Consider the following 20,762-nt stretch of genomic DNA (forward strand, 5'->3'; position numbering starts at 1 on the left):
CACCATTGTTTTTAAAAAAATACGTTATTTTCTAGATTAAGTTATTAATTCGTTAAGAGATGGCGCTGACCAATTTTAGATCGCGCTATAGTTTACAGACGGGCGAAATATAAGTAAAGTCCTAAGCTCTGATACTGACAATACATTCGGTTTTTTTTAAATTATTAGTTTCCCAACGTCGTGTCGTAAACGTACCATATACTCTGTCCTCATTTAATACTGATTCCAAATTCCGATTCCAGAATTTCTTCCTTTTGCACGAGGACAATAAAGTTTATAATATTTAAAATAGATTTAGAGTGTTTTATAGATTTGTCGAAAATGGTTTTCAGTTATCATTCTCACATATTATTATGTTGAATGTTATATTAGTACGTAATAAAGCTTTACATCGAAGGCGAAATAGTGAAACCTATATTACTGTTGCGACCATAAAATGACGCCAGAAAAGGGCATAAAATAATTTTGGCCTTGTTGCCTGGATACATAAGGCTGGCTCTTTGTTAATTCTGGAATGTAAATGTATTTAAAGTAATTGCAAATTCTTGGGTATTTGTTTTAAACAGTCGGTGGCGTCCTACTATGCAGCAGGGATTTATTTACTATTAATTAAGTATGTTTTGTTATCTATTCCTTATATCTGTCAGATATTAACACCGATATTGGTAAAAATCATTTGTTGAAACGCAACGACCAAAGGTGAGCTGAGAAGGTAAGTTACAATATAACGTTTTCAATTTCCCGCCAACACTCTAACTTAAACCAACCAACAATTACATTACACCAATCACATAGAATTTTAGTATCAATAACAAGTTTTTAGGCCAATAGCGTTCTAAGAATCGTAATTATTTACTAATTAGACTAAAGTCCAAGTTTCTAGATGGTGCTGGGAACAAACTAATTATTGCATCAGAAAAAGGGATCAGAAGGACGTTGCCTACGTGACTTGTAAAATTATAATTAATAAATCGATTATGGATACTTAGATAAAAAAAATAAGACATAAGTATTCAAATCGATTATTATATAAAATGGAATGACTTGTGCAGTGTGTGTTTGCCATCAGCACACCACAAAAGCTTTTACACTAAACATAATAATATTATTATAATATTATGTTACTTAGGTTTTAGTAGGTACCTATATAATATCCTGCTTTGGGATTTTAAAATTGATGTTTCACGAAACACAGTGGTGCTAGATATTGTCTGCTATGTAATAACCCAGTGTAGAGAGAGCAAGTTTTGTACTTATAATTTCTTTTATGTTGTGGTGACGTCTGATGAAGAAACATAGAAAGGAGACCAAGTCGGCAGTTTTTTGGAACAAAAATATATTTAATAAACATTATATCGATTATATGTGTAATCGATTAATATTATATCGTCTCAGCACAACACTAGTCTGCCACAATATTTATCTGCAAATGTCATCGCGTCACATTATTTTCTACAAAATGGCCGAGCTGTAAAGACGTGTATTGTACTAATATTCTTGCCATAATGGAGCCCAACAGTGTTTTGTACGACAAATCAAGCAAATCTATGAGTTATTCAGTGTTTACAACCTGTGTTTGTGTATCAAAGTGCGGTACAGTGAGAGACGCGTTGTGTGGACACCCACATTGGAACGATTTGGGATTCCCGACAACAAATAGATTGAGAAAGTCCAAGTTTACTCACAGGCCGTCGCCTGACATTACAAACTTTTGTACAGCGTGAGTGTAGAAAGGCAGCAGAATGAATTTCCAAGGGGACTGGAACACTCGGCGGTCCCCATTTGCTCCCATGCAGTACCCGATTGGGAACTTCTACACGGACGCGCAGAAGACGGAAATGAAGGACACGTTCGGTGAGAACCTCTTCCACAACCTCCATCTTATCCCCGAGCCGCTGAAGAAAAACCTAGCGGACACTTTGCCGACCAATCAGAAGGAGAGTATTTTTGAGGGTTCACAGCAGCGACCCAGCATGGGTGCCGAGTACTCTCGCCTGTCAGGCATCGCGAGCTTCTTCACCGGTATGATGTCGGCACTGTCAGGCGCGGTGTTCCGACGCGCGCGCTCCCCGGAGGCCGGAGACGTCGCCTGGCAACACGCCAACGGCGATTACAAAAATGTACTCGACCCAGCGAGCGAGGCAAATGTGGCCATGTCGGAGTGTAAGACAGCGGCCGTCGCCTGCGAGGACAAGCTCAACAAGGTCCGCCAACTCCTCACCAACAAAACCACCAATCGGTACATCAGCCGGAGACCCAGGAGAGTGTTTGTAGATCCAACATCTGTGGAGGAGCAGTTTGAAGATGCCTTTGCGCCTGAAGACTTTATTGGGGTTGCCAATGACACCATTATTGAGTATTTCAGTCCATTACAATATCAGGAACAAGAGTATTATGAAGTTGATGCACCAATTATTCGGCTGCAGACAGCACCAGCATCTGAACAGGTTCCACCCACAGCACCTAAAATTGTTACAGAACAAGAGCAACCTGCAACAAAGGAAAACAACCCAGCACAAGTAGTGTCATCATGTGAAGACAAACTGTCCAAATTGAAAGCATTGTTACAAAACAAAAGAAATGCCAGAACAAAGGAGCTTGTCCCTGAGACACCTGTTGAAGTTCTTCCCACAAGACCAACAAAGTCAATCCCTATTGTAAAACCAAAGGATAAGAAATACAAGAACCCTCACCGTCTGTATGCAGACAAGCGTCAGAAAACAAGAATTAAGCAAGACATTCAAGAGGATATGTTGTTCGCCGAAGAGGTCAACCTGGACGAGTCCAGCGTTGACAACTCACCGTCTTTCCACTCACTGGAAAAAACTTCCGAGCCATCATTCGACACTCCGCAAGAGTATTTCGACGAAATCACCGGTCGTTTCCGGAGCACGTCGGCGTCCAGCGACGATTCCTACCAGATTGTCTTCACCGACATCCCGCAACGAGTCCGAAGCACATCGGAATGTGACTCCGAGGACTCCTTCATTGTGTTTGAAGACTCTCCTGACAGTTGTTACACGTCCAACGATGTGTTTGGAGATAGTAGTGACTCTTCGGACAGTGAATCTGACTCTGGGTGTGATAATATGAGGATGCCACAGTGTCTATCCAGGACTGTTAGTAATTTAGCGGATGCTAGTCTCTACGATGAGGTGGACGGTTCCCAGATTGTGTCAGAAGTGAGCGAGATTAACACAGGCCTGCTGCTGGATGAGAGGAGGAAGGCTTTGAAGAAAAACCTTCCTGCTAAGAAGGTAATGTCATTTGCTTGTTATTTTTCTTAAGTCCATAAGTTAATTATGGGTAATCTTGTAATATAGAATTCATTTATGTTATTCCAGCTCCTGTAAATATTACAGAATTGCTCAAGCTTTGGTTTCAACAATCAGATTTAGTCAAACTTTATTATTCTATTTGAGAATTGATCCTATGTTCACCCAAAAAGCGCCACAGTACAACCGTTGCCACTAGTCCAATAAAGCATAAATTTTATCTTGCAATTTATAGCTTATGTAGCAACAGCTGTATTGTAATATATACCCACATAGTATGTACTGATACCGCAGATGTAGTAAACATGATTTGTTATCTCAAATGTTCAAACCACTTGTGTACGAGCCACTGTAGGAAACAAAACCTGTTTATTAACTAACCACAGACTTTCCTGTTTAGTTTAGTAGCAAGTCTGCTTGCACAGGTGTAATATAATATACATTTATATATTTTGTCTGTGTCTCAACTGGGGTGAAAAAGTTTTTCTAAAACAAAATGTAGCCTATAGCATTCAGGAGAAATGTTGCTTTCTATTTGTGAAGATAAATCTAAATCAGTAATAGTCCTGAGATTAGTGCGTTCAAACAAAGTCTTTAGCTTTATTATATTCATATAATACATTCTTTTGTATTATAACCTTTTATATATCCAGGTAGTTAGCGTTGAAGCTAATGAGACTTTTGTTAAATGTATTATGTGACAAGGCTGATCTTATTCATGTATTTTTCCAAATGACTTCAAAACATACAATGATAATATGTTATTGTTTATATAGTAATGGCTTTTATAATGAAATTACCTATTTTATGGTCTTGAATAATTCGCTTTTGGAATTTGAATTCTTCCATATAGTTTATGATATAGAACCATATAGGTTTTTATAAATCACTACTGCACACATCCTGTGCTGCATTAAGGGAAGAAAACTATATGTAAACAATAATTATCTACTCACATTTCAACAGAAACTCTCAAAAGGAACAAACATTCTCATTTTTGCAACATTTATCGTTGATGATCCGCTCCTATTGATCATAGCGTGAAGTTATATAGCCTATAGCCTCCTGGAGAAATGGGCTATCCAACACTAAAAGAATTTTACAATTTGAACCAGTTGTTTCAGGTTTCGGGGATAAAAGAGTGAGTGTCTGTGTAATTAAAATATAAAATGTCGTTGGTCCTTTGGTTATAAGTAGGTAAATAAATTAAAAAAAACATAATTCTAGAAATATTGTATTTATCAAATGCGACAATATTAGGCAATTATATCATCAAAAAGAGGAATGTAATACTTATCTTTATGTTTATTGTGTATGTCATATTATATCTTATTAAAGAGTGTAGTATCTTGCAAGACTCACTTTAGAATCAGCATTCAAGGTCAAATAAAACAAGTTATTGATATTAAATTATGCGCGCTGCCGTGTGTTGCTGTTTAAATTAAAAAGTATTTTTTTTGTACGGGCACAGCCAAATGACTGGGCTCTGATGGTAAGTAGAGTGGGATCCTATAGAGGGTTGACTGACGTGAGATGATTACCCCTCGACAGTCGAAATAATTACGTCGGTTTGTTGGAACCGGATATATACAGGCTGAACCCGGTACGCGACACTCACGTGGGCCACTATGGCGGGTTTTAACACCTTGTGTACGGTGTTCGCTTTCTTAACGTATATAAAATATATCCTACCTCACCAGATATATACAGACGCATACATAATCCTCTTACAAAAAAAGATACGAGTCTTATCAAGTTATCATGAGGGGTTTTAAGAGGCTCAGATTCGAGACAATTTCGGATCATTCAAAAGTTTGTCACAGTTATCGAACGCGCGTCCTTTAGTTTAACAGCCTGCCACCTGCTATGCTACAGAAGCCATAAAACTTTCGCCCAAATACCCTACTTCAATTCTAGACGCATATTCAATAAATCAATAGAGGAATAATACACGTTTTAAGACGTAATTAAATTTGCGAAATAAACAGTACTTGGCACTAAATATTACACTTCGACCTTTAAAAACAAAATCAGAAAATTTGCGACAATACGACATATATTTGACCAAATCGAAGCAATAGGAATTAGAAGACCAATGTCTAAAACCAATAATATTGAATCTCTCTTAGCCAAATTTGGGCACGGTGGCCAATCTTAACTGAGATCGGCCGGGCAAGCAGGATATATAGTTTACAAGTGTGTGCGTAATACACAGTTGCACTCTTCGTTCCTAAACTCAGTTCATTGAGCCAGCGATTCGATATGACCGAAGAGATAAGAAATAATCTCCTATTGAGGCCAAAAATATTCACTCGATTATTGTATCTCTTTTGGTCGAGTTTCGATTTGATACATCGATTAACGTAGTTATATTGTTTATAAGTATAAACTTTGTCCAGCGCCATAGTCCTCAGCAGAACTTTATAAACAAGATATGTTAGTGAAAGTAGCCCTGAGTGCACTCGTCGTCCCCCGCCCCGCTGTAACCCACAATATTAATAATTTTCACTCTGGTATCAGTTTCACGAAAGCCGACCTTATCGCGTCGGTAATTATTTGATATGAAACAAATTAAATTCGCATTGAAACGCATTTTCGTGCGATAATGTTATCGGTGTTGATTATTTGCTACAACCTAGTAGTCCCCCCGTGACCATGAATTATGTAGTCTTCGAAACATCGAGAGAAAATTATAATATAAAAAAGCGCTAATTCGCAAAATCGTTTTAATTCAATGTCTAACATTTGCGAAGATAAGAAATCATTATGACTTGAATTTAGATGATTTGACAGAGTATTATAAATGTAAAAAATATGCTAACTACCCTTGATTGAGTTTCTTTGTGGTTCTAAGAGCAGTGGGCCGTCCCGTAGGCGCCGAAGCAGGCCACTCCGGATTTGGTTGGCATGCTGATGTAGGGTTAGGGACTCTGTCCAATGCTCGGTCGGATGATGCTTTAGTCCCAAGTGTCGACATTGGACCGTAAGACCGGTGAAACCAATATGACCGTTACACTGGTGGTAGCAACGAGTTTTTTCCCGCGAAAAAAACTTGGGCGTAGACCGTTCAACAACCCACCGCCCGAAATAAAGTTTGTTCAACTAACAACTGATTGGTTATAGAATTTTCAAGATTGCCAACCTTGTTATTTTTTTCAAATGAATGTCATTTAGTGCACATTCTTGTTGTTTTATTATATTTATTGAACCAGATCCTCCCAGATGCTAAAACCTGTCTACATCCGTACTAGTGAGGCTATCTACTGTGATTATAATATTCAAAGCGATGTTTAGATTTGCAAAAAAACTTGCAGAAGTTATCAGTCGCAATCTATTTTTACCGAGTTTTGGCATGCTGTTGTCTGCAAATTTTCACACTTGCAGAACTTGCTGCGAGTTGCGGGATATAGAATTATTGAAATATTGCTACTAGTGCAAATTACAGTCCGAGCTATTATAATCGGTCGATTTATCTGTTCTTCTGGATCAGTTGTATTTGAAATATAGATGGTGTACACACGTTTTGCGTCAGTTTGGGACAAATTTATCTTTTTATGACTTGATAACGCAAATATCGGTAATTCATACATTAGCTTACTTCTAAAATTCACACCAAATATACAAACTCATTAGAGTGTTTTTTTCTTAACAGTTAGAACAAAAAGATTTGCGATTTATAGAAATTAACATGTTTGTGTAATTTTTAACATAAGTATGCAGTGCGAGGCAAAGGAAATTCAAATTTGTGAAATATGATTAATTACCTCTGGTGGAATATTTTTGGGGAAAAATTAAAATGTTTGTTTACATCAGCTGCAAGTTATATTGCAAAGGTGCTTTAAATTGTCTTCCCTCTATAGAAAACAAAATTTTAGTTAAAGCCCTCATTAGCTTCATTTTCGAGACAGTCTGCAACCAAATAGGTAAATAGAGATAAACACGGCATATTACATTCATTACTAAAATACAAAAACAATTTAAATACCATTTTAGTATCGGAATTTCTCGAAACTCATTGTTCTATTTTCAAATGAATTAGCAAAGGACACGATCGTACAGCCTTACAGTGCCAGTTCCATGACATGTCAACACGCTAAGGTCTTCAGGTCATTCAGCCTTGACTTTACGAAACCGCCGGAATCGGTCTTACTGTTCTTAAAACCAATTGTTACTGTTCCCACTCTAGCATATGGTGTGCACATGAGACAACGAATATTCGTTTCCTCGTACGTTTAGTATGCGAGCCACGTTGCGGCAAGGTCACGTTATTTTTTATGCGTGTTTAGACCTTGCAGCATGGCGTTAACGACGATATTGCAATGCCACTTATACATGTACTAGGTTATATCGAAGACGTATTGTTTTATATCGTTGTTCTAAAATACTAATTTTTGGTTGTGTACGAATTTGAGCAAAGGCTAATTTTATCTTGGTTTCCGACTTCTCAGCAATACCACTAAGTATGAAACGCAACAACAAAAAATCAGTGCTGCCAAACAGTAGGTCTTCAGTAGTAGAACAGCAAATTAACCCAGTTATATCGTAGAATGTAAACAAAACTATCAGCACGGTTTCACCACGTAAGAACTTAAGGTCATGCCCTTATTAATACAATCAAATAATTACAATAATTTCGTCATTCTGTTCTGTCCTGAAAGTTCTGGAGTGACATTATATCAAGGGGGAGCCCCGGGCGTTTATATTATATACAATGATTTGCTTTCAAATTCCCAACAAGGTCCCAAAGAGAACCCTACATAATGATAGCGTTGATGTTTTAAATTCTTATGATATTTGAAAATTTTGTAGGTTATATGATAAGAAGTGTATATACGTTGTTTGTCTTGCAAATAGTCGGCTGTAACTAAAGTAACACTACACTAAACACACTTTTTCTAATTATACTGTGGCAAGTCGTTGGTTCACTATTACCAGGTTCTGATATTTTTTTTTTGCATAAATTGAGGTATATTTTATAGCGAAATGCATAATAATCCCGAAAGATGAATAGAGGAAAAGGAAACGAACCATGAATTAATTTTGTTGTGAATTTTAAGAACACGAAAATATATTCTATTTGTCCAACATAAATAAAAATTACATAGGGCAAATAATGAGCGAGCGAAGTTTTTTTTAAGCTGGGTAATAAGTATATTATAAAAAAAAATTACATCACAGTGTAATGTCAGACTGCATGACGCGACTTTGCGACATGTCCTGTCTCTTTCCGTTGCAAACACCTCAGGAAATATTGAATTGAAGTCCATCAAAATTTGTTTTTTTTTGTTAGATAATAATAAGATCAGCCCTTTATGATATACCGCCTACTGTTGAGCACAGGCCTCTTCTACCACTTAGAAGGGATTTTTTTTTTTTTTTTGGGAACTGCCGTGGTTATCACCTGGGGTACCCTGCTAATGGTGTATAAGCGATCCCCCGGCTTAGCAACCACGGCAGCCCCATGATGAGTTGGTGGGCCCTACCGCTATCACTGGAGGCTCGGCAGCCTCCAGCTAGACGGTCTTAGGGCCCGGGAGGAAGAAGGGAGGGGATAAAGGGAAGGAAGAGAAGAGGAAGGAATAGGAGTTCTTAGGGTGGTTGGAAGGAAGGGAAGGGAAATGTTCACGAACCCTTAGAAAGACCTCAATGTGAATTTAGAAACCAAGAGGCATACGCACGAGCTGTGTGCCTAGGGTCGTAGCAAATGTGCCGCAGGTCATTATAGAGCACAAGTGTGTGCGCAATACACAGTTGCACTCTCTGTTCCATCACTGTCATAGTCCGGTAAGACGGTAATCGACATGACCGGAGAGTGATCAGGCGCAGGACCAATGACTTTAACTGCTTTCCTAACCACAGGGGCACCACACCACCAACTTCCTGGCTCCGAGCTGCGACTGAGTAATTTTTTAAGATGGAAAACCCCAGGCACATTTATTTTGCTATTGGGATTGGCAGACTTCATATACCCTCGAAATTTCTATGAAGAATTCTGTACGTAGATTTCCTTGCGATGTTTTCCTTCCCTAACAAACGAATATATCTTAAACATAATACACACGTACCTTCGAAAACTCAGAGGTTTTTGAGTGAACCTTGGGTTTTTAACCTGCGGATATTTGTATCCAGAGATCTTTCTATTACCAACTAGCTTATTGCTACCAAGATTTTAGGCAATGTGATCAGAATACATGAAATGCCATTATGATAAAAGATAGCATCGAAATAAGGTTACTCAAACATGTCGAATATATGTTTAAAGTCGCAATATAGTGCACAATGCGCTTTGTTCGCTGGTCTTTGTTTGTGCAGCGGTGTTATTGTTTTTGTTTGGTGTTTGAACATTCGTTCCCGGTTTCGGACACAGTTATTTTGTTTTAAGATTAGAAAATAAATGACTTGTTTCGTTGGCATATTGTGAGACCAAAGGCGCTGTGTTCAATATCCGGGGTAAATAATTAACTTCTATAAGTTTTTCGGACAGACCACACCTCATTTCATCATAAGTAACAGTTAAACAAGAACCTAGAAATAATAACTAATTTTCTCGTTCAACGTCTACATCTGCAACTCACGTAACGTGAAGTTCTTTCAAAGGAAAGCCATAGTAATGACAAAAAAGAACTGTTCAGCAGTGGTCATAATTTTTTCCATGTATTTACATGAATCATTCACCGATTTGCACAAGCGTTGTTATATCTTGTAGAGTGATTCAGCGCATGCCCGCTGACACTGTCTACGTGTCCAGACCTATCACACGGGGCAATGGATGCCTTTATCAGCTATGTTCAAGAACTGTCACTTATCTTAGTGTCGATATTGTTTTGTGTTCCAATTCTGTCATTTTTGGACTTGATGTTCATCCATAGGTCGTTATATTTACCCCACAAGTTGTCCTAACCTCAAACAAAGATACCAATGTATCGTAGATATCAATTATGGACTACAATAACGGAAACAAATGTTCTTTATGGACTTCACAATAAAGCAGTTATCTCTTTGAAATTTTCATAACGGTACGTGTTCAATCGCATTGCGTTATTGTGGTGAAAGAAATACCACGATAACCGACTACTAAGTACATGCAGGTGTTGATAATTGATATATAAGTAGGAAATATATTAAATTTATTTAATTTTGTACATAGCGTTTGTGACAGCACAAAGCAAAACTATTGAAACAGATTAAATTATTTACTAGTTGGTAGATCATTACTAGGTGATCCGAGTGTCGGGGAGTACGTTTCTACTCAGGCAAGCTAGTTGTGAGGTGGGACTGCTTTAACTCCGCCTTCAATGTTGAAGTATTAAGGCTTGGATTACGGAAACAAGGACGATTTGGTGAAGCATCTTAGGTTCTGCCAAGATGGAAAGCGACTGGAGATGCCACCACGAGTCGAGGAGCCATTTAATAATGCTCTTTATAGTCACGCGTGCGTGTCCGTGTTATGCGAATGTTTAGTCGCCGGTATGACGAGCTTTTGAAGAAGGTGACCCGACTGTAGATTCCATCGATTTCTCTGTTTCTCTTCAGCAACAGTTTGCAGTATGATTTTTCGATGTAAAATGCATTGTAGCCAATGTAATGACTGGATCACAATTAATATCTAATGTACTAAAATAGTTAGCCCCGTGCAGTCCATGTCTCATTGCCTTTAGTCGCAATAGCCCAATTTCGGCGATACTCTGCAGTCATTACGTCTTTGTTGTGTACACAATGCGCTGGCTCTTGCCCAAATGGACGCCACACTTTCTATTTTAAATACCAGCGCCATTACCAGAGCATTATTGTCATTATTCACCCGTACGTGTCCACTTATTGGCTATACAACTATTTTAATTGGGTAATTAGTGCAAAGACCTATTCATACCTACCAACTTATTTTAATTTATCACCAGCATACGAATATGCATTTCTGGCGTTGTTCTATTGACAATTGACATCATCAGAACACAAGCTAACTTCAGCTGTGTCAGAATCCTTCTGGCGAATAGACCATGTTACTTATGAACGTTTTATATAAGCCCATCATCGCCAATACCAATAGGCGAATAAGGTAGCTTATAAACTTGCTCATGAGACGAGGGAAGAAGTATTGTAATGCTGTTGTATCAACTTTGTCGTTGTTTTGTTAACGGCCAACGTTATAGCCGAAGACTAGACAATTCCTTCTCTCAAAACTCGATTTAATACTTTCTGTACTCTGAGTTCAGTTCATATTCACAAATCTTCTGACATTGTAAAGCGAGGGATGATCTTTTACTAGTTGTTCTCATGCTTGTCTGTAAAAGGTTCGGCGATGTCGAAATTAGCTGTTGCAATAATAGTTTTAATGGTGGTAGCAGGCTGGTGACGAGGTTGGTGTACACGACCGTGACATACAGTGACGTGGCGTGACGTGTCACAAAATACATTAACTATTGTGACATAAAATATGCCTTATTCACCGGGCTTTGGGGATATTTTATATTTTAGGGCAGATAACGGCAACGCATCGATGATCACTTTGGCATTGGGATGTTTATTGTTTATACGCGACAGTAATCACGTACCCTAAGATGACCCATTTATTGTTTGTTTACTCCCTTTTGTATAAAAATTGTTGACTAGTTAGAATTCTCTTTAATTATCGTCTTCAGGGAAATAATAACCAACAAAAACAGAGATAAACAAAATAAGTATAGTAAATATCGAATACAAAATAATTAAAAGTAATTAGTATGGAATATTGTGGCCTTTTCTGGCAAAACATACCGTGTAAACAATAATTGTAGAAGGGAGTGTGACGTCACTGAAGAAACCATAAAATAGCTTGCAACACAACGTGACGGGACATTATAAAACATTGAAATAAATGACGAAATGATGACGTCACGTCGTGTTGTTGCTTGAGTCATGATGTTTTGCTTTGTTTTTCCCACGGATTAATAAGGTAATGATACTTTGTACTCTTAGATATATTTGTACACAATATGTGTCATACTGTTAGTATAACTGCACGCACTGTTATCTTTACAGTAAAATACAATACTTTGCAATGTTTGTCACGCATTGATACAATACCCATATGACAGTGGTATAATTGGCTTTAGAATATAAACGACTAGCTTAGGCTTCGTAGAGACTTCCGCCCACACACCCACTACTACAAGTTACAACCCTTGTAAGACAGAAAGCGGCGATAGCCTAGTTGGGTGTGGAACGGACTGCCAAGACGAACACTCGCAGGTTCAAATCCCAAGGGCACACACCTCTTGACGTGAATGTATCGTTCGCTTTAACGGTGAAGGAAAACATCGTGAGGAAACCTGCACATCTGAGAAGTTCTCTATAGGAATTTCGAAGGTGTGTGAAGCCTACCAATCCGCACTAGGCCAGCGTGGTGGACTAAGGCCTAAGGGATTATATCCCTCTCATAGTAGAGGAGGCCCGTGCTCAGCAGTGGGCAAGTATAATACAGGGCTGTTATTATTATTATTAAATTGATTTTAGACAGATATAGACGGAGCGATAACCTTCCCAGACAATTGTGCAGAAATAGACAAAGCTATAACCTCTCCAGATAGTTTGTAGTACAAGATCTACCAAAATGTCTGCTAGATGACAGATTTTCAAAAATAACCCGTGCGTAACTTTATTTGCGTGTTAAATCATTTTACTCATCGGGTATTTATATCGAGTCGACCCGTGGCGCCGTCACCGAATATTTTATGTACTTGGATTTATACCTCTGTGAGTGTAGGGGCAGATGAGAGAATAGCTTTTTAATAGGAAATTATTTTAAATCTTATATTAATAATTTTAAAGTTTGTATTACATTGGTAACATCTTAACAGCATTGTTAGACAAAATTGCTCAGACACTTTCAGTAAATGCAAACGCACATAATTAAGACTCCACGTTGTACTATTCTTATGTCGTGGGTATCAAATGCGTGAGACTATTCCATACACAGACCTAAAGAAAATTGCGGTTCGCAAAAAAAAACAATGTAGTATTCGATCCCACGACCTCGAAACACTGCGAAAGGTGCGAAAATTAGTGGCACCCCAGCTTGCAGTCCACTGCTAGACTTCACCGATTTTATACCCTAAATATGTACGCGAGGAACGTGAAAAACTGTATTAATACTGTAATCTTCAAAATATGCGTGATTGTGATTGATGGCCTACGTGATCGTCACTGTGACGTCAGCGGCGCGTCATCACTGCGGTATAGAGCAATGACTCCGCATACCGGCCTCTCGTAGGGGTGTGTGTACGTGATATACAAAAATACCATAGTCACCAAGTGTACTCGTGAGGTTAATATAATTAATAGAGGTCAAAGAAGTGAATCGTTAGTCGTTGGTCGGAATATTTTGTATCGAAATGGTTAGCAAAGAAGTTTTCACTGTATACATAATGAAAAAAAAAAAACACCGAAGTAGATTTCGATAATCCGCATTGCAGGGTCAATCAGTGCATAATGTCAGACAGCTACATTTCTGGCTGCCATCGAGGTACTCAACGCAAATGTAGTCTTAAACTGAAACGTATTAAACAGCTCATCACGTGATATTCGTTTGTCTACAGGTTCGATTCTCAGAGGCGGCGCCGCGTGTGCACGTAATGCGCGTTTGGGCGTTCGCCGCGCGGCAGGCTCGGCCCGGCCACTGGGAGCGGTACGCACGCGACCGCGAGCGGTTCCAGCGCAGGTGAGGCTCAACTCGTACTAGCGCAGAGTCGAAGCGCGTCGAAGCGTCAAATCATATAACAATTGCACGATGTGCAGATCTTACATGGATGCATCCGTTTAAGATCAGTAGTGATGAAGAGTCTGACGTCAGAACCAGACAGACGCTTTGGTTCGCATAAACAAGTGCGCACTGATCAACGTAGTGCTGGTCAGTCTGTAAACGCATGTATCCCGTAGAATGAAATAAATAGAAAAAAAAATAAAAAGAATGCGCGCCAATACGCGAGAATTTGTCTGTCTCTATAGAAACAAGGACATTACGTTGTGGAAATAAGGATGAATTTGCTATATTAACTAAATTGACGTTTCGCTCCGCTTCGACTCTGCGCTAGTATAAGTTGACCCTAAAACTAAGTTACCTCTCTATTAGGTATGCGATTATTTTTAGTTTTTGCAAATTATTCCATTTAATAAGAATATCTGGGTGTGGCCATAGACTTGCCTAATACGTCTTCTCGTATCAGGGAATAAGCTTGGTTGAGGGCGTGTTACTTACAGCCAATAATATATATTTTTATTTATCATTTTTCATTATCACAATGAACCAATACAACTGTCTTCCGTGCACGTGTTTTAATTTGCGCTATCCATCTTTTCTTCAGCTATACTGTTATCTTAACTTTAACCTAGTAAGCCATGAATATATACACAAAATTCACTGCAAATAACGTGCTTTACATTTTATTCTGTTTAGCACTAGTAGCGAGCTGGTCGCGTAGTCACGCCGCGCGTGTCACGTACACACGGGTGTTTCCAATATGTACCCTTCATGACGAGTCTGTTAAATCCCACACGGAATATTTTTAAGTCAATACCTATCACTCGTCATAAATAATCAGATTAGTATGAAATCTTCATGACATATTGGATTAGGTCGAGGAATGTAATGGTTCCTTGTTTGGAAACCACGGGGAATCTATAGTATAATAGAGAATTATCGCCGACACTGTTCGTGATATTGGCATTTAGGTGTATGAATTAAATTGATAGTGTTAAAATAATTTGCTAATTGATGTTACGTACGTTGGGGATTTCCTAATCTTATCTTTATAGTGGAAGGCAAATAAACGAGTGTGTTACATATATAATATATATAAGTGTATAAGCGCCTGCCCATAAGCAATAGAAACGCCAACCTGAGTTTAAATTATTTAGAAAGGTATTACGGTACTTGATTGCTCTAGTTTTTATAAAAGTCGGTATTAAAATGCTCAGTCACGCTATTTGATCTAGAATATGGCATAAGCAAATGCAATAGTACCTAGTATCACGTGGTGTTTTGTATACTAAATATTAATACTTACAATTTGTTCCCGAGCATCTGTTCCTAGTTTGCTAAATTGTGCCAAATTCAACAGGATTGCCGATGTGGATATGGCGGTGTCTTGGGTGTTGAAACCACAGCATCGCGCACGCGTCATGTTCCAACGGTTTATGCCGTGGTGGAACGCGCAGAAGAGAAAAGAACTAGCCGAGAAGAAAGAACTAGAAGAGCAGATGAAGAAAGAAGCTTTAGAGAAGGAACTCGCTGGCGCCGACAACGATACTGATACACGACCTAATAACCATGTAAAAACAGATCCAACAGAAGTTAACGAAGTAAATAAATCTGAAGATGTAATCAATGAAGTAAAAAACTGTGGAGAAATTGTTAACAAAGTAATCAATAGTGAAGAAGTTTTAAATTCCGAATGTACTGAAATTCCATCAGATAATACTCAAAAAGGCTTAGACGATTTTAGAAGTGATGTGGAGAAAATTGTAGTTGAAAAATGCAATGTTTGTATGGTAATCAGTAATTACAATAGTGGTGTGAAATGTGAAGAAACAAATTACGAAATTTTAGATAAAGTGAGAAGTGATGCGGATATAATTAGGAATGATTTAGATGTTAAATATGAAAGTCCTAAAACAATTGAATTCGTTGCAAGTATTTGACGACACGATATTGTATCATACAGACTTGTAAGGCGTGGTAGGTGACGACAAATTAAAACAACAGACCAATTTCCTGGAATAATGGCGAAGCTCTCTAAATTTACGATGAAGACGGTAAATGTTCCCTAGTTCAGAAACTTTGATTCTAACGAGACTCAAATCATATTTCCACGTGCATTTAAGTAGATAGAAAATCAGAACTCTAGTGGTGTTTAGATTTTTAGAATATTTTTTTACAGCTGTGCAACTTACATTTGATTAGTCAAATTAGATCTAAATCAACTTCTCAGGCCTCGGCCTCTTCAAAAACAGTTTAAATAAGGGCTCCACCGCTAGACCAGAAAAAAGCATTTCAATATGAATCTGGCAATATTTCTTATTTAAAAAAAATATTTGCTAGAACATGACTATCGGAAACTATATCGTCTATTCGACTAACTAGGGATCTATTGTCTTAAAATAACATTTCGGTTGCCACTACGTCCATCTTACAAGTGCCTAAACTCGACTGAATCGTCAAATATAAAGCTAGAATATAATATAGTTGTAAAATGTAAACAATACTGTTTTAGGATTTTTGTATGATAGAGATAAATCCGTCTGCATTGGTTAGTAAATTGTTGTAGACCAGCGGGGTTGTTGCAATATTTTGGGTACCGCAAGCAATAAATATGAAGATTTTTACAAAAAAAAAAAAAAATTTTCGCCTGTCGATGCTTCAAATATTTAAGCGACAGGTAAACTATTAAAATTATATTATTAAAATAAAAGTTTTTATTTTAATAATATTATTCATAACAATTTAACTATTTACTTTATAAAAATAAGTCTAATAATATAAAATTATTATAGAGATAGAAAACCTAGATCAAACGAAGCAGAAATATCTGGTGATTCCAAATTTATTTGTAACTTATATTCAGTATATATGTCGCTTAGATATAATTGTCTTTTAAGCGTCGATACCATTAGATTAGAAAAACATTTTGAAATATATTAGTCATGTAATTTATATAACATATAACTGTATGAAAAACACGTATATGACATTAGGAGTAAGCCATAGCAAATATAATTTGTACCTACATTTCAATTTCGACAGAACTTTGAAAATCCATTTTAGTCCGCAATATACTTTGAAAAAATGTATATTGAAAGTGTTGTAGTTGAGTTAATCACAGCGCACTATGACTAGATGTTTTAATTGATTGTTACACAAATTTTATACATTGATAAAATTTGTAATTGGTCATCACAAACAATGGGATTGTGGTAAACATGTTATAAAACTTAATTTGCATTGTCACGTAAGTAAAGATAGCAGAATATGATGAAATTCCCTGCCAATATTAATGATTTTATTGAAATTTTATTGCTAAAGCATTGATTAATGTGAGTAAAATGAAAATTAGAGAATACACTCTTGCCTATGTAAAACAAATTTGCAATCAAATGACCTCTAGTGAGTATCAGTTCCTTCGAAGAATATTTCAATTCAAGTTGATTTTTTTTTCCGTTCTAACTTTGTGCTGACTACCAGACCTTACACATAAAATTTTTACAAGTACTTAATTTGTGCCAGAATAAATACGGTATATAGGCATGAACCCGTAAGCGATTTTGGGCCAGGACATCGACTCTCGAATGATGATATTGAGGTAGAATAGGGCAATTTAATCTCAAGCGTAAGTCCTGAAATATACCGCTAATATTTATCTATTAGTTACTTTTATTATCCATATCATGCGTGTGTAGTACTATAATATGGGGATTTAATTATTTTTGTAGTCTATCGGCGCTTACGTTTATTAGTCGGGATTTTAGGTTCATTTCCCTTCGTTTCATTTAAGTTTTAAACTACCTCCATTTCACACACTATAATAATTTGAGTCGATATTATTAAATAATACGTTATTGAATATCTTTAAAAACAATTAATATATAATTATTGTGTAAATTTTATTACATTAGGAAATAGTTGTTTGTTATTTTGGTTGTATCATTTATATTTTATCTCAAATCACGGTCTAAAAGACCGACATAAGGTAACTTTTACTAACTACTGCAGACGGAGGTATATAAAAGAAAAAAAATCCATTCAAGGCGTTCTTGTAATATAAATATAAATAAGGAACATTTTATCTGATATGCATTAAATTATTAAGGCCAATATGCGAGTATTTTCAAGGGATTAAAAACACTTTTGTTACGTGTTCAGTGTGTTCATACAGTTCATTAAACATATTGCCAGCAGTTCGAGCCTTTTCAAGAATTGCCCACAACGTAAACGACATTAGAGTTGTTTGCTGAAATGACTTTTTTCCATATTCTAAAATATTTTTAATTTCGTTTCAGTACGCTTATTCACGTGGCATTGTATAATGTACTGTATAGTTCATACCTTAAGTTCATTTTCATATATCTGTCGCCGGACATATGCATGTGACACAGAGCGGAGCGGAGAAGCAGTGCGGAGAAATGTTTAAACATTAGGCATTTTTAAATTCGATTTTTTTGGGGTCACGTTTGGAATTTTTTCTCAAGTGCCTAAATTGGATAGCAAAAAATCATTGCAAATATTGATGGCTAAGAAAATCCGTAATTCATACTTTTTACTTTGTTTTCCGCACCGCCTTACTTCATTTGGATGCGTCAAAGATTACAATAGAATTTCTAATATTTATCTCATATAGTATTATATGAGAAACGCATTAGAAATAGTGTCCAGTTTTTACTTACAATAGAGCCTTTTAACACCATGGCGCAGGGACGTACCAGGACTTCCAGGGAAGGTACAGACGGGTTGCTTGTTTTAAAATTTTATCATTAAACAATAGCACTAGTACCTTGACACGAAACTCTTATATATTATGTAAAGTTTATCGATTATTTTGCAATACATGCGGGTTTATCCACATATCGCTGGCTTACTATTGCAAGGTATTGTTATATTTGATGTGCAAATTGAAATATACAATACATGTCTCTAAGTCTTTTTCATTGAATATTTTCAATAATCCCGAAAGAGAAGTCAAGTGGAACCATGTTTGTTTTTTCTCATTTTAACAGACTTTTTCTTATTCTATTTGCAACATAAGTAAATAAACACAGGGCGTTGTAATAGTGAGCAAGCGAGATATGTCAAAAGGGCAGCAATTAACGAGCAATATGTAATTGCGATGTGATCTGATGCAGTGTAACTGCCGGGTACATGAAACTTGACATCTAGTATACTTTGTAATTTAAGCTATTGGTGGTATAAACATACAACCAGTTATTTCCTCGGTTTTGCTATAAATAATTATATTCTATAACATCGCGTCTATGAGAAATATGTCGGTTATGACAAATTGCACAAGAAATGATGCAACCTAAGTATTGCTTAGAGCTCGTCCTTACAAAATGTCGGAAGCTTTTGTCTCGATTATTTTCTATCATGGTTGCGTCACTGAAGTTACTCCTCGGTCTCTAATATATTCAATACGTTTTGTAATTATTTCAACTAATATAAACAAACATTTTCATTAAAATGTCGCTTGTGATCATTTTCGATAATTTTTCTACCTAAATAAGGTACTTATAAATCGGAAGACGGTTAAGGGAACTGTTCTTTGGTTAAAATTAGGTCTACACTATCAGATGCACCCGTGCCAGATAAAAAAAAAAAAAACTATTTTATCCAGTTAGACAACTCTATCTAACTTTAAAAGTCATAAACGCCAGTTTGTTTATATTGTTTGAATATTGCAAAATACTAGTTATATATCCTAGAATCTAGTACTTAGACCTCAAATATGGATTAATTTAAAAGAATAGCTCACTGAATAGATACCAAGAAAATAAGAATAAGTTTTTAATTAAGGTGCAAAGGTAATTTCATAATACAGCCAAGTTGCGTTTGATTGTAAAAATTGTTAATATTGTATAAATACCATAGCATGTATATTTGTATAGAAATATAATATATTGTCTTTCGCGTCGAAACTGCCGGGTTTTTTATCTATAGAATAAAATTATTTCGTTTTAAGACTGGAATACACATGCCGAGAAAGGTCCAAATTATTCAACTTTTATTCCAATTTATAGCTTGTGTTTCCTTAAGTATGTGGTTAAATGTTTCATATTGTCTCATTGTATGGTAATTTACCGCCATAATTGGCGTCCGCTTTGGTTTTTAAAACGTATAAACGTGGATTTTAATCTATGTATTATTGCATTGTTAACCGACTTCAATAAAAGGAGGTTATCGATTCGAGGTGTAGTTTTTTAAATAAAATAATCGGGTTTTGTCTCATATTCGACATTAAGGCTAACATCTAAAGAATGTTAATTGATTCAAGTTGTCTTTGGAATATTATTATGAGAATGTTTCGTTTTCTAAATAAATATTGCGGGAATTAGATAGTTGTTCCGTTTTTTAAAATAGCTATAGATGTCAGGCTTAAAGTTGTTTTTTAACTAAATAAGAAAACGTTTCATATTTTTTATAAATAGCTAAAAGCGTGAAAACTATAGTTTATTGTTTTTATCAAAGACAATAAGAATTTAAAATTACTTTGTGTATAAACACATCCTCCCGTTTGAAGCGCTTTAAAAACCTAAGCGTTAAATTTTATCAATTAACAGCACTTTTCACTTTGTTCAATTGTGTGTAATATGTATGTAGATTGTAGTGTCGCAAATGATTGTCCATGTTAAAAATGGGGTCGGTTGTACAATATATTTATACAAACAAAAATATTTGGTTTTATTTGAAACATTCCATATTAACCCTGCGATTTCATAGTAATGGTGCAGAGAAAAGTACAGATC

The 20,762-nt window shown here is 36.5% G+C and overlaps 1 protein-coding gene across 1 annotated transcript; it reads left to right on the forward strand.

Moving 5' to 3' along the window:
- Positions 1–1,438: 1,438 nt before the first annotated feature.
- Positions 1,439–20,688, forward strand: LOC115456233. The gene is made up of 3 exons (XM_030185205.2): positions 1,439–3,257; positions 13,850–13,971; positions 15,371–20,688. Exons 1-3 carry the CDS (start codon positions 1,743–1,745, stop codon positions 15,948–15,950), a joined length of 2,217 nt encoding a protein of 738 aa, XP_030041065.2. The 5' UTR covers positions 1,439–1,742; the 3' UTR covers positions 15,951–20,688.
- The last annotated feature ends 74 nt before the right edge of the window (positions 20,689–20,762 follow it).

Source organism: Manduca sexta, chromosome 28 (genome assembly GCF_014839805.1).
Source record: "Manduca sexta isolate Smith_Timp_Sample1 chromosome 28, JHU_Msex_v1.0, whole genome shotgun sequence".
Taxonomy (NCBI): domain Eukaryota; kingdom Metazoa; phylum Arthropoda; class Insecta; order Lepidoptera; family Sphingidae; genus Manduca; species Manduca sexta.

Bases quoted from the DNA above. Each gene is read 5' to 3' on its own strand.
- LOC115456233 (XM_030185205.2), top strand. From the start codon at position 1,743: ATGAATTTCCAAGGGGACTGGAACACTCGGCGGTCCCCATTTGCTCCC. The intron at 3,258-13,849 runs GTAATGTCATTT...GTTTGTCTACAG, and splicing joins AAAACCTTCCTGCTAAGAAG to GTTCGATTCTCAGAGGCGGC. The intron at 13,972-15,370 runs GTGAGGCTCAAC...CAAATTCAACAG, and splicing joins CGCGAGCGGTTCCAGCGCAG to GATTGCCGATGTGGATATGG.